General features: G+C 42.8%; 2 protein-coding genes across 2 annotated transcripts in view; both read left to right on the forward strand.

Moving 5' to 3' along the window:
• The window catches only part of SYTL2 (synaptotagmin like 2), a 50,015-nt gene extending 46,627 nt beyond the window's left edge, over positions 1-3,388 (forward strand). The window contains exons 17-22 of the mRNA XM_053456101.1: positions 12-173; positions 475-553; positions 996-1,098; positions 1,300-1,505; positions 2,175-3,037; positions 3,073-3,388. Of these exons, the coding sequence (XP_053312076.1) occupies positions 12-173; positions 475-553; positions 996-1,098; positions 1,300-1,505; positions 2,175-2,320 (696 nt within the window). The 3' untranslated portion in view covers positions 2,321-3,037; positions 3,073-3,388. The remainder of the gene's footprint in view (positions 1-11; positions 174-474; positions 554-995; positions 1,099-1,299; positions 1,506-2,174; positions 3,038-3,072) is intronic.
• Positions 3,389-6,460: 3,072 nt separating this feature from the next.
• CREBZF (CREB/ATF bZIP transcription factor) lies at positions 6,461-9,833 on the forward strand. Its single transcript, XM_053456588.1, has 3 exons — positions 6,461-7,464; positions 7,930-8,003; positions 9,062-9,833. The coding sequence occupies exons 1-2, from the start codon at positions 6,518-6,520 to the stop codon at positions 7,943-7,945; spliced, it is 963 nt and encodes a 320-aa protein (XP_053312563.1). The 5' UTR covers positions 6,461-6,517; the 3' UTR covers positions 7,946-8,003; positions 9,062-9,833.
• Positions 9,834-12,317: the final 2,484 nt, after the last annotated feature.

A 12,317-nucleotide genomic window follows, 5' to 3' on the forward strand; every position in this document is an offset into this window, starting at 1 on the left:
TTTCTTTTCAGTATAAAATAGAAAAGAATGCGCTTCTCAGTCAAAGATTGAACCTCTCTGTCTGGCACAACGATGCCCTCGGCCGCAATAGTTTTCTGGGTGAAGTTGATATTGATCTGGCAACGTGGGACTGGAATAACAAACAGATGAACTGGTATCCGCTCCAGCCGCGGGTAAGAAACATCCGCGCGTTTAACACTCGATTCCTCTTTTGCTGAAACGTACTTTTCGTACTGTTGGGGTCTTTGTGATTCGAACGTTTTTTGCACGACCCCTTTGAATCCCACTGAAACGTGAGCTCATTGATCCAATTTATGATTCCGTTCGGTATCTCCGGTAGGAGAGGGATGTCAAGAATCTCAATAGTCAACTTAAGCGCTTTTATGACTTTTTGTTCATTGAAACCTAGAGTCCGTTTCCAAAGTTTGTTGGTATTTAATGTAATTTTTTATTTATTTACTATTTTTATTTAAGACGCCTGCAGCTGGAATTGGATTGGAAAACCGGGGCGAGATGAAACTGGCTTTAAAGTATGTCCCGGCGGCGGTTCTGGGTATGTGTTCACATTTTCAAGTAATCATAAGTAGTTCTTCTAGATGTGAAAGCGACAAGGGGCAAAAATATATATTTTTTGGGGCATCTAGATTCAGCTGCTGGTATAAGGGAGGCAAATCCAATGGAACAATCTTGAATAGAGTTTAGGGGTCCCTATAGAGACGAGTTATTTTGATACATCCTGAGTAGAATGAGAATGCTACTGAGCATGTGCAAGATGTGTTCATAGGAACGCTTCCTGCTTTCGGTATAAGCAGCAGGAGGAGGAGCACAGCACCTATTTGCATGCAGCAGAATACATTATATTCCCAGCATGCATTCATCATGTCCCCTTTTTCCGGTAACATACCATCGTCTCAGCTTGAGTTCCTGTAGTCGTTAATTAGTAAATGGGTTTATTGTGTTTTTTGAGTGTAAATGTTAATTTCTATGTTAAGCAGGCAGAGGAAAGACTTCCGTTTCTGGCGAGGTGCACATCTGGATTAAAGACTGCAGCGATCTGCCCCTGCTCCGAGGAAACAAAATAAACTCCTTTGTGAAATGGTAATTCGGTTTCACCGCTTCTGCCTATGTTTGTTGCACGGGTTACAGACGTAGCATTGGAACCTGAAACGAATGACCGTTCCAAATATCAGTCAGGCCAGGTTGAAGTGTGTTCCGCGTGACGTTACGTTATTATGACATGTTATTATTAAACGTAGAAGTCGATTCAGAACTTTTAATGATTCCTCTTTTTTTTTTTAGCACGATACTCCCAGACACAAGCAGAAAAAGCCGGCAGAAAACACGGACTGTGGACAAAACGCCTAATCCGCATTTTAACCATACGATGGTTTATGACGGGTTCAAAGCGGAAGACCTGAGAGAGGCTTGCGTGGAACTCACCGTCTGGGACCATAACAGATTGACAAATCACTTTTTGGGAGGCTTGCGAATTGGACTTGGAACAGGTAAGGTTTTGTGGTTTCAGATATTGCCCTCTTACAGTGAAAGGATTTCATAGGCCATGTGGTTTATACTATGCAGGACAAAAATGGATATGAGAGCCCCCCCCCCCATCTAAAGCAGTCTGTATTGTTGTGGTCATTGAGTCGAAGACCTCTTTGTGCTTTCTGGGGACTCTTGCATTTGGTTTTTTACTTCGATGAGCTTTATCAATGTATCAGTTTCTGTGCGGATTTCAGGTATGTCAACAACAATGTCCGCCTCCAGGACTGCAGACAAGAGAAGTTTATCCGAACGCTGGGAGATAAAAATCTGTTTTTGGCAATGCTGACCTACATTGCTGTACACAGCGCTGGGTTTTATGCTCAAATTGAACATGTATTTTCCATCTGACTTTCCCTTTAAGTCCCGGTTTATAGGTCACACCAGTGATTTATGGGGTTAACCTAAGGGAGAAAATTATGAACTAGGACTATATAGTAGGTTGGAGCTATAATCTTTACATTCTTAATTTGTCCACAGTTTGCCCCATAAACCTTTGCACATTCTCCCTGCAAGGTTGTTGTTGACGTTTAGTAAAGTTTAGGTTAACATAATGTCTCTTTTTTTTGTAAACTTTTTATGTAAACAAAATTTTACATTTGGCAACCTTGTGCCCCCCCCCTCCCGTTTAGGTAAAAGTTACGGGACTGTCGTGGACTGGATGGACTCCAGCATAGAAGAGTCTACAGTGTGGGAAAAAATGATGAGTTCTCCAGACACGTGGATCGAAGCTATATTGCCACTTAGGATGCTAAAAGTAGCCAAACTGGTGAAATAAACCAGAGCTTTATGTCCATGAGCCTTCAACCTCCATTGCTACTATAGCGCAAGATGTTGTTCATGTGTTCTATGTATGTCTTTTTTCTATACTGCCAGGTGAAACCTGTAGCACGCCATGACATTTCTGTGCAGGGTTCTTTAGGCTGTATAATCTATGGATTATTTGTCGCTGTACATTGACCGGTGGTTTGTGACAATAATTGCATTATCATGTGGGTTTCCCACACATTCCATTACACTTTGCTACATGTGTTTACATTTCTTTTTTAAAAAAAAATATATATGCTTTATATCAGGATTCCTATTTTAATACATTTTCGTTTAGAAACTGCCCAGACAAACAAAGGGATCTTGGAGGTTTACAATAAATGGAATCGAAACTTAAATCCTGACCAGATTTACCTTTTCTGGTATTTGCTGTCTGCTTGGCCATTGGCTGTGTTCCGTGTGGGTTCATAGCCAATAGCAGTCCTTGCAGTTTCCAGCCAGGGCGAAGGGTACGTCTGATTTTCTTTTTAGGACTTCTGGCTTCTAAAGGTTAAAGTGTCCGTTCTTTTAATGTTAAATAAGCGTGTTTATCTGAAACTACGTAGCCTTTACGCTATCGCTCCCCCCCCCCACCCCACTTAACGCTGCTATGGAACTTTTGTTCCCGAAGTAAATCTGTTTTGGAATTTGGATCTGTTTTGTTCTGAACTCCCTTTCTGTCGTGAGTGTAACTCGGCTTGGATCCTGTGTTTCCGCCTGCAGGTCCTTCCGCTTTCTGTAAACACTCGACAGGAAAGGGACAAAAAGGTGTAAAATATGGTAAATAAGAATCTCTATTATACATACTTTGTAAAACATAAATGTATTAAATATAAAAAAAAAAGCCAGCATGGTGTACTCATGAATGTTGCTGTTAATGGGTTAATAGAGTAGATCATATGTATTCCTTTTTTTTCCCGGTACTTGAACCAACTAATTTACGCCACGTACGTGTATAGCGGGTACTGTGGACAAGAGATGAAACTTTTATAATTATGTAAATATGTGCTAATAATTTCAATAAAATGATTTAATGCTCTAGATGTGTCGTCTCCTTTACATATGATAAGGAAGGCGAGTCGTCGTCTGTGCGCTTGGCTGAAGACGGCATTTTAGATCTGTACCTCCAGGCCACACTCCCCGGAGATCTGTCAAGGAATTTAGACCCTGGAGATAACAAGTCTTTAACTTGAGTCCCTCTTGTTGATGATCATTGGGTGTCTCTTTAAACACTTTCTGAAGAGGGATATACTGTATCCTCTTCCTGCTCTGATCTTAGTATAAGCGGTGCAGTGCCCTAGTTGAGTAGGGCACCCCTCCTTCTTTTTGCTCCTGCTGGGGCAGTAAGTGGTTTCTCCTGGGGGGGGGCATTTGGTACAGTCTCAAGGGGTGGGAACAATATAAGCAGCTGGCAGATAGTGCTGGGCCTGTTTCAGGAGGAGGTTAAATTACGTTTGGCCAGATGTTAGAATGTGATGGTTTACAAAATCACGTTTTACTCTTATGTAACTAAGTTTCAAATGCGTTTTTAATGTGGGAATAGAATTTGTTTCCCATTGCCACTCGCCCTCGCTAAACATTAACTATATTACAGAGCCAAGGTTTCTTCTTTTTTTATTTTTTGAGCGTGAGGTTTAAATTTCAGTTGAATTTTTTTTTCTTGATGTAATAAAATGTTAGATTTCTCAGTATTGTCATCTGGCAGAACATCTGCTTTTCCCTGTCTTAATCAGACTTTCTTCCTTGTACTCAACTTTAAAAAGCTCTCTGAAAACCCACCTTTTTCGAGAAGCGTACAACCGTTCCTTCTAACACTCCCAGCATCCTAACCAAGCCATCTGAACGACCAACATTCTCTACAGATCATCCGGACCCGACAAACTCATCCCCCTCCAAGCCGTCCTCTACTACGGTTTCACTTCCCCCTCAACCACCAAGGGTTAACGACTATTGACGTGCCACAACCGTCATGACTTCAAAAGGGTGCAGAAAGCGATCTACGTTCGAGGCATTCAGCAACACCGTGATCGGCATCAGGGGCCATGTCTGGCCCCTCCCCGGGCCTCAACGTCCGCCGTGCGCTGTATTGTGGCGGACGCCCATTTTAAAAGTTTAGGAGGCGATCAACGATTGCCTCCTAAACTTCAATGGTGTCGCTTAAATGCCTCAATCAATAGGCATTCAGCGACACCGAACTCCCACCCCAGGACGCGCCGTATCCGCTCCAGAGAGTGGTCACAACCGCCACTCCCAGCTTTCTAATCACAATGTGATTAGTAACATTTTTGAAAAAATTTAAAATGGAAAAATTATTTCCCACTGATGGCACCATCAGGGGAACCTTCAAGTTCCAAAAAATTTATAAAAGTAATTAAAAAAGCAAGTCCTAAAATTAGCACTTTTAGCTTAAGACAATTTTCGCATGGAAAGAGTTAAAATACTGGCATGTTAAATGCCCATTGGGGTGGCTACTTCTAAAAATTATATGATTTGAAATTGAATTGGCTGGGTCCAACAATGTCCCAATTAACACCGGGGGAAATTTCCAATTTGAAAAATGCACATGCCCCAAATGTGGCCTTTTAGCCCCCCAACAGCGTGACAGCGACATATACAGGACCTGTAAATTCATACCTTAAGCAGGTGTGTGGGGAAAAACACACACAAAAAAAATACTATTGCAAACTTTGCATGCACACATTTTACCACCAGTATTTTTTCAAAGAGTTAAAATACCAGCATCTGAAATACCCTGGGGTGTCTAGTTTTCAAAAATATATGGTTTTATTGGGCACGCTGAAATGGCCCGGCTCAAAGATGTACCAAATAGGGCATGGGCAGTGGATCACCAGATGTCAAAGTTTAACACTGAAAAATACGCATGCCCCAAATGTGGCCCTTTTGCCCCCAGCCAGGCAAAACCATTCATTTTTATGGCAGTGACATATACCAGGATGTGTTAATTCACACCTTAAGTAAAATGTGTGTGAAAAAAAAAATGCGAAAACATGACTACCACAAACTTTGGCAAAGGCTGGTGGTAGAATTTCATGCATGAAAATGGTTAAAATACCAGCATTTGAAATACATTGGAGTGTCTAGTTTTCAAATATATATGGTTTGGTGGGGATAAATTGAGTTAACCGGCTTCAAAGATGTTCCAAAGAGGGGATGGAGGTAGAATGACCAGGTTTGGAAATCATAAAACACTACTTGTACTTATTGCCCTATAACAATACCTGGGAACTCTCTGGGCTTGACCCGGAGATTGCGGGGTGAGCGCTGCTCCTCCGGGTCAAGACCCGGTCTTGATGCCCCCCGCCCATTTCCCCTTTAAATGGGGTATTTCCTGCTGCCATCAGCGGGAACGTCGCCGACGTGAGCAGTACCGCCCGCTGACGTCAGTGGGCAGTCCTGGCTGCCTCGGGGCAAATAGCAGAATATGTTTAGCTCGTTTTTTTACTTGCTTTTGTAGGTGAGTAAAAATAAATTCAAATAAAAGTCATAAAAGGTGTTTTTTTTCTAATTTTCACCATGTTTTATTTTTTTTTATATAGTAAATAAGATGATATGATCAAAATAACCGTATCTGACGAAAGCCCATCTTGTCCTGAAAAAAAAAAAAACAACATATAACTTGTGTGGGCACACTAAATGGGTGAGGAGAAAATTACATCTAACCACGAGCACCGCAAAAGAGTTAAAACAGCCTCGGTCCCAAAGGGTACAAAAATAAAACATAAGGGGTTAAATAAGCTTGATCTAGTTATTTATGCAACTATGAAGTAAGAATAATGTATTTTATTAACATAATATAATTTATAATCATTGCTGCTTCTTTATACATTATCGGGGCTGTAAAACCCTGAGATACCCTCATACCCAGCAAACAGTCTAAAAGAGGGGGACTGGTCCTGCTAGAAGGGGTACTTGGGAGGTATGGGAGTGATATACACTTTGCCTTTTTCCAGTGAGTCGCGCTCCCACTAGAGTCCCTCCCCTCATTATACGGCACTTCCTGCTCGTGTACTTCCGGTACAGGGGGTTACCCGCCATCTTAACGTTGGACGCGGTGGTTGGGTCTGGTCGATCGCAGGCATTACGCGGCTGTATGAGTTAACCAGGGCCGTCGACTGACCCCAGGAAGCCTACCCGCTGTCCCGTGACCATGCGGCACCGGCTCAAAGACCGCGCTAAAATCACCGCCTCCCCACCCTCCCGCCGCCGTACAACGGTTCGCTCCGGCCGTAGACGCGACAAAAAGGCCTCCAGCGCAGAATGGCCCGAAGTGGACGGCGTTTCAGTCATAAAACGCGAAGAAAGCCCCCAGGCAGACGCTGGTGGCTGTACGGAGTGGCGCGGCCAGGGATATGAAGGGAGTTTCCAGTCAGTCGCGGACCTCGATGAACTGCTAGATATAGAGGAGGCCTCGGACTGGGGGGAAGAGGGCGACCGCTCCCAGTCTGAGGATTCGCCGTTTGCTGACCTCCTGCAACAGCTGGTAGGCTGTGTGGATATGGACACCACCGAGATTAATAGCCGGCCTTTTCGCAACGCGGCCTCTTCGTCTGTTTCGGCTAATATGGCTCACGCCAATGAAATGGCTGCCCCATACACCAAAAAGATGGCGGCTGCAGGCTCCCCTACCGTGTCATCACGGAAGAGCGCCCGTTATGAGGGAAACAAGAACGCGCTTGCTGCGCGCCTCAATCGCCTGCGCAAGAAGGAGTACGTGAGTGGACTGGAGAGCCGGGTCACGCGCCTGGCCGACGAGAACCAGCAGCTTCAGAGAGAGCGGCAGGCCCTGGGAGCGCGCGTCCGAGAACTTGAGCACGAGGCGCGCTACCTGCGGGCGGTCCTGGCCAATGACAGCGCCCTGTCTCAGCTGCTGGGGAGACTGACAGGATTTGGCGGGGTCCGACTCACTACGTCACTTTTCCGCGACCCTCCAGAATTTGGAGACCACGATTATGCTTTACCGGGCGTAAAGGGGAATCAAGAAGACGAGGAGGAAGAGGCGCCGTCCAGCGGAGTGTGTCTGCATGTGGACAAGGAGAGGGTGTCGGTGGAGTTCTGCGCGTCCTGTTCCCAGAATGCTTCTTCTGCAAACAAAATGTAGGGTCAAGTACCTCTTGTGACTCACTGTGTTGGACGCCTGCTGCCAGAGGACACATGCTTAGAACCATTAACACCTTGTCATTATATTGTAGGGTGGTCATCGCTGCCGGGCATCTCCTTATACTCTGACCGGTTTGTGGCACAATATACCACCCCATTCATTAATGCATTCTATACCCAATGGGTGCATGCCTTTAACTGTGAATTATCATAAGAGCGCCAAGCTGGTCGGGTAACCCGGGTATGCGTTCGGACGAGCGGCATGACCAAGAGTTATAAACTTTAAATGACTGACATTTGCTAAAGTCTCTATTCAGCGGGGGGAAGGGGTTGATGGGAAATGAAATGTTGATCGCGGGTGTTAATGCATTACCAGATCTGCCTGCATAAGCTAAATGGTAAACACAACTGCATGAAGACTGTCTGCATCCATTTTGCATTACTAGTAAACCTCTCTGGCAGTTTCTCTTTTAGGTGATTTCTCGCCTTGCTCCGTTGTAGGAGTTAAAGAGCAGTCGATTCCGCCTCGCAACCTGGTAAGGATCCCTATAATTACCCTAACGCAGCACTAAGCATTTTACAGGGGGCTGTTTATGGACAGGGACAACATACATTGCAGTTTTATTGCTCAGATGTTTCAAACTGCATATGAGATTATTTTAGAATGTTGAACTACAGAATTCTCACCTGATGGAGAACTTACCTTGGTGCTTTGTCACCTGTATTTAGTAGCGAGCTCCCCCCATAAAGCGTCTTTATATTCTTTAAATAAGTCAAAGATCTGGTGTGAGAAGCCATCATTGCATCATATGAAGCTATAGTGCCATTTCATTGCTTTTTCACTTTTTTTGGTCCTTTGAGGCTCTTGCTTCTTCCCTCCCTGGAGTTATCAAACTGACTGTTAGGCCGACACTTCCATAACTACACGTATATTTACAGCCCCTCTAAATACAGCCCTAAGCTGGATCTCATGTCTGATGTCTCTGAGCAGAGCTTAACAACCAAAGAGATCAATCTTTGCGCATTATCGCACTGCCCTTGTTGGATTGATGGCACCGGGGGCCGGGCAGCAGCACAAACTCCAGCAAAAGTGAACCTGCATGATGGCCGCTTCCACATGAGAAACAAGTCCACTTAGGTTGTGTGGTTGGTACACATTAGAGTGGCCATCATATAAGAGGGTCGATACCCTTTCATTATTTTCGAGCTTTAGTTCAGTGTAAATGTTAAATATTAGGTTTTACGATGATTTGTAAAGTGAGATTTCACAAAGAATCTGAAGTGTGTTGATGCATTTTCCAAACAGCTGTACTCATCATCCTGCTTTTGCAGTAGTGCGTATCCGAGCCCGTTGGCGTAGTAACTCGCAAACATATCAATACCAGCTTATTGTATACAATAATAGTCTGCAATTCAGCACTAAAATACAAGCGCTATCTTATTTTAAGATAATCCTCTTGACTGGCAAAATCCAACTGATGGTTTTGAGTAATAGGCGCGCGTTTTACGTCAACACACTGCTCTATTCTTTTTGAAATGTCGCTTCCCTTTTGAACATGTGTATTTAGCATCCTTGTTTTTCTTTATGCTAAAGTGGATTCAGCGGTGGGCAGAAGATTCGGGACCGGCTGCTGACACCCTGCTTTGTTTTAAAAGGTAGTATGGTACATGAGGTAACTGGGGTGATATCAGGGGTTTTCTGTTTATGTTCTGTATGCAGATACCGGGGTGGAAAGAGATTGGAAATAGTCCATTGTTAAGAAATAACTCATTGGGTCGGACCTTAGTCTAAAAGCAGATCATCTTTAATTATCATAAGGCTGCAGCTTATTTTGGGAAATATATTCCTTTTAACTTTTATAAATGTCCAGAACACTTAAATCTGTTATCACCGGGAAATTTTATTTTTATTTCAAATAATTTAATTGTTTAACGTTGAAGAATGTAAATTAGAAAATGGTATTTACGTCAGTTCGTTATCAGGGTCTACCTCTTTATTTAACTATTAATATGGCAATAATGTACTCATTCCTTGTCTGTTTGGCCCTTCTAAGTAGGGTATCCAAACCCCAGAGAACATGCTGCTCGTTAAGTACTCGCATCTCCAGGTTAGTTGGTAGTTATGTTCAGGAAATAACCCAGTTATAGCTGTTATTGTAAATGGCGGTCTCTTAATTTTAGTCCCCAAGAGTCTTCTCCTAGATGGAGTATAACTCCTATGGGTTGGGATTGTGTCCAATTATTACTGTTGCTGAATAGTAATTTCTACTATAAGACTTCTTACAGACCAAAAAAAACTTGATCTGGAAGAAAATCCATATCGGTGGCTCTAGAAGCCACTACAGTGGGGATAGCACTTACTGGTGATGTACTGTTAGTTAGGTTCTAGGATCCCCAGAATGTTTTTTTCACTTTGATATAGTTGGCAAAACCTCCTCCTGCTTTTAGACTGAAGTCCTTCACAATTCTATTTACAAGATTGTACATTTAAACGTTGCTTTCTTTATAGTTGATATTAGAAATGATGCTCAGGGAGGTCCAAGTTCTGCATCGTTTGCTTATTAATTACTTAATAGACCATTGTCTTTAATAAAGCAGTCTTTTGTTTAAAATATCAAACACAAGCATTGATTGTTTTAAATACTTGAATTAGTGATTTTTTTTTGTGTGTGGAATAGATACAGTATGTTTGTAAATGACTTTGAAAGCAGTGCAGCGTTACCCGGCTGTTACATCCATACAATGCTCACATTTTACTGTAGCCACATTGAGTTTTATGATGTTTAATGTTTAGAATGTTTGTTTGATTTAGAACAAACAAGGACAGCCATTCGTATATTAATGGTTATGATGGAAAGCCGACTGATTGCAAAAAAAACCTGTAAATTGTTCTATTAAATACTTTTCTTTCTGAAAATGCGTTCTTTGACTTGTTTAATCTTCAAGATCTGAAGGTTTATTTGTGAGCGTGTGACCTGCAAACCGTTTTGTTTCTTTACTCGGTAAACGGTAAATTAAAGGGAGTAATCTGAAATATGCCTTTAGCCGTGTCATAAACTAATGCTGTTTCTTTTTTTTCTTTCTTTCTTAAAGCAGCTCCACACCACAGTCCAGATCTTAATTATATACAAGTGGGGAGTACCCAAAAACAAAACAAAATTAATTTTAACAAATTTAATTAAGCTTGTTTATTGAAATGACGTGTCAGGCATGTCATTGGTTGTTAAGTGACCATTTTTGTGAGATGTGCCTGACCCGTCAATCGACGTTACGGGGCTAAGTCCCAATGACATACAGTGGCAGGAAGAAGTGATCCCTTTGGCATTACCAGCGTTTATGTATACACTTAAAGTATTATGTGATCTTCTTCTAAGTTACAATAACGAACAAACAATCTGTTTTAACAAATCACACACAGGTGTTGTTCATGTCCACGTTCAATACATCATTCAAACACTCAGTGGGTTGGAAAAAGCCTGTACCCCAAAGACATCCTAAAGCAAAGTATGATGGAAGGAGCAGCATGATTTAGGGCTGCTTTGCTGTCTCAGGGCCTGGAACGCATGCCACCATCCAGGGGACAATGAATTCCCGGGTTTAACAAGGTGTCGTACAGGCTGACTGTCTGCCAAGGGAAGCTCAGTAGAGGTTTAATAAAGGATAATAAAATAAAGCGCCGACATTCTGCAGCGCTGTACAAGATGAAAATGTTACAGATAACGACAAGTACAATACAGCAATTGACATACAGATACAACAGGAATGGAGGGCACTGTTCCCGCAGGAACTTACATTCTAGGTGGATAAGGGGTGAGGACTGCATGGTAGCGAATGATGTTAATGTAGGGCGAGATAAAGCTTGTAAGTGGGTGAGAGGGAAGTTTTGATGTTTGTCAGTGGTAGGCTTCCTTGAAGAGAGAGGTTTTTAGTGAGCGTTTGAAGGAGGGTAGAGTTGTGAGAGTCGGGCAGCCTGGGGAAGAGAGTTCCAGGCCGTTGTTGCTGCGCGAGAGAAGTCCTGTAGGCGGGTGTGGGAGGAGGTGATGAGTGAAGACGCAAGGAGCAGGTCACTGTTGGATCTTGGAGGGCCGGCTGGAGTATATTTGCTGGTGAGGGAGGAATAAGTAGAGGGGATTGGCGTTAGTGAGAGCTTTGTAGCATAGAGTTAGTATTTTGATGCAGCAGGACAGCGACCCTAAACAGTAAATGGTAAAAAATAAAGAATCTGCTTTTTGGAATGGCTCAGTCAGAGCCTGGACCTTAACTCATTAGCGATGCGGTGCAAAGACCTTGAGAGCCGTTTATACCAGACATCCTAGGCATATGGCTCAACATATATCCACCCCTCCAAAAATCCGCAGCTACCAGAAGCGCTTGTTTGAGGTTATTGCTGCCAAAGGAGGTTTCATCGGTTATGAAATCCAAGGTTTTTTTTTTTCCACGTGCTCTGTGAATGTTTAATGGGCGCCTTCAATAAAGGTATGGAGGATTATCATTGGAATTCCAAAGGGTTCATTTACTTTTTCTTGCCACTAGTGTTACATCCTACATTGTTTTGCATTCTCAGCATTTTCACTGCTTTCTGCTGCAGACAGCTTTGGTACGTGTAAGCAATTTTTTTCCCCTGCTAGGTCAATAGTGATATAGATAGGGAACATGGCGTGGTCTCTAAAAAGGACCATAGGGTAAAGTAAATGCTTATTCCCCCAATGCATGGGCTAAATGTGAAAATTTAAAGGGCCACGCTGTTATACGCATTAAAACGCATATGGTGTTTCTGATGACCCCTGTTGAAAACATACAGTATGAAAAAACTTAGAGTCTAAAATAAAACCATTTCAAAACTTTTAGAT

The sequence above is a fragment of the Spea bombifrons genome, chromosome 2, assembly GCF_027358695.1.
Source record: "Spea bombifrons isolate aSpeBom1 chromosome 2, aSpeBom1.2.pri, whole genome shotgun sequence".
Lineage (NCBI taxonomy): Eukaryota > Metazoa > Chordata > Amphibia > Anura > Pelobatidae > Spea > Spea bombifrons.

Excerpts from the sequence above, each read along its gene's own strand:
- CREBZF (XM_053456588.1), top strand. The coding sequence starts at position 6,518 with ATGCGGCACCGGCTCAAAGACCGCGCTAAAATCACCGCCTCCCCACCC.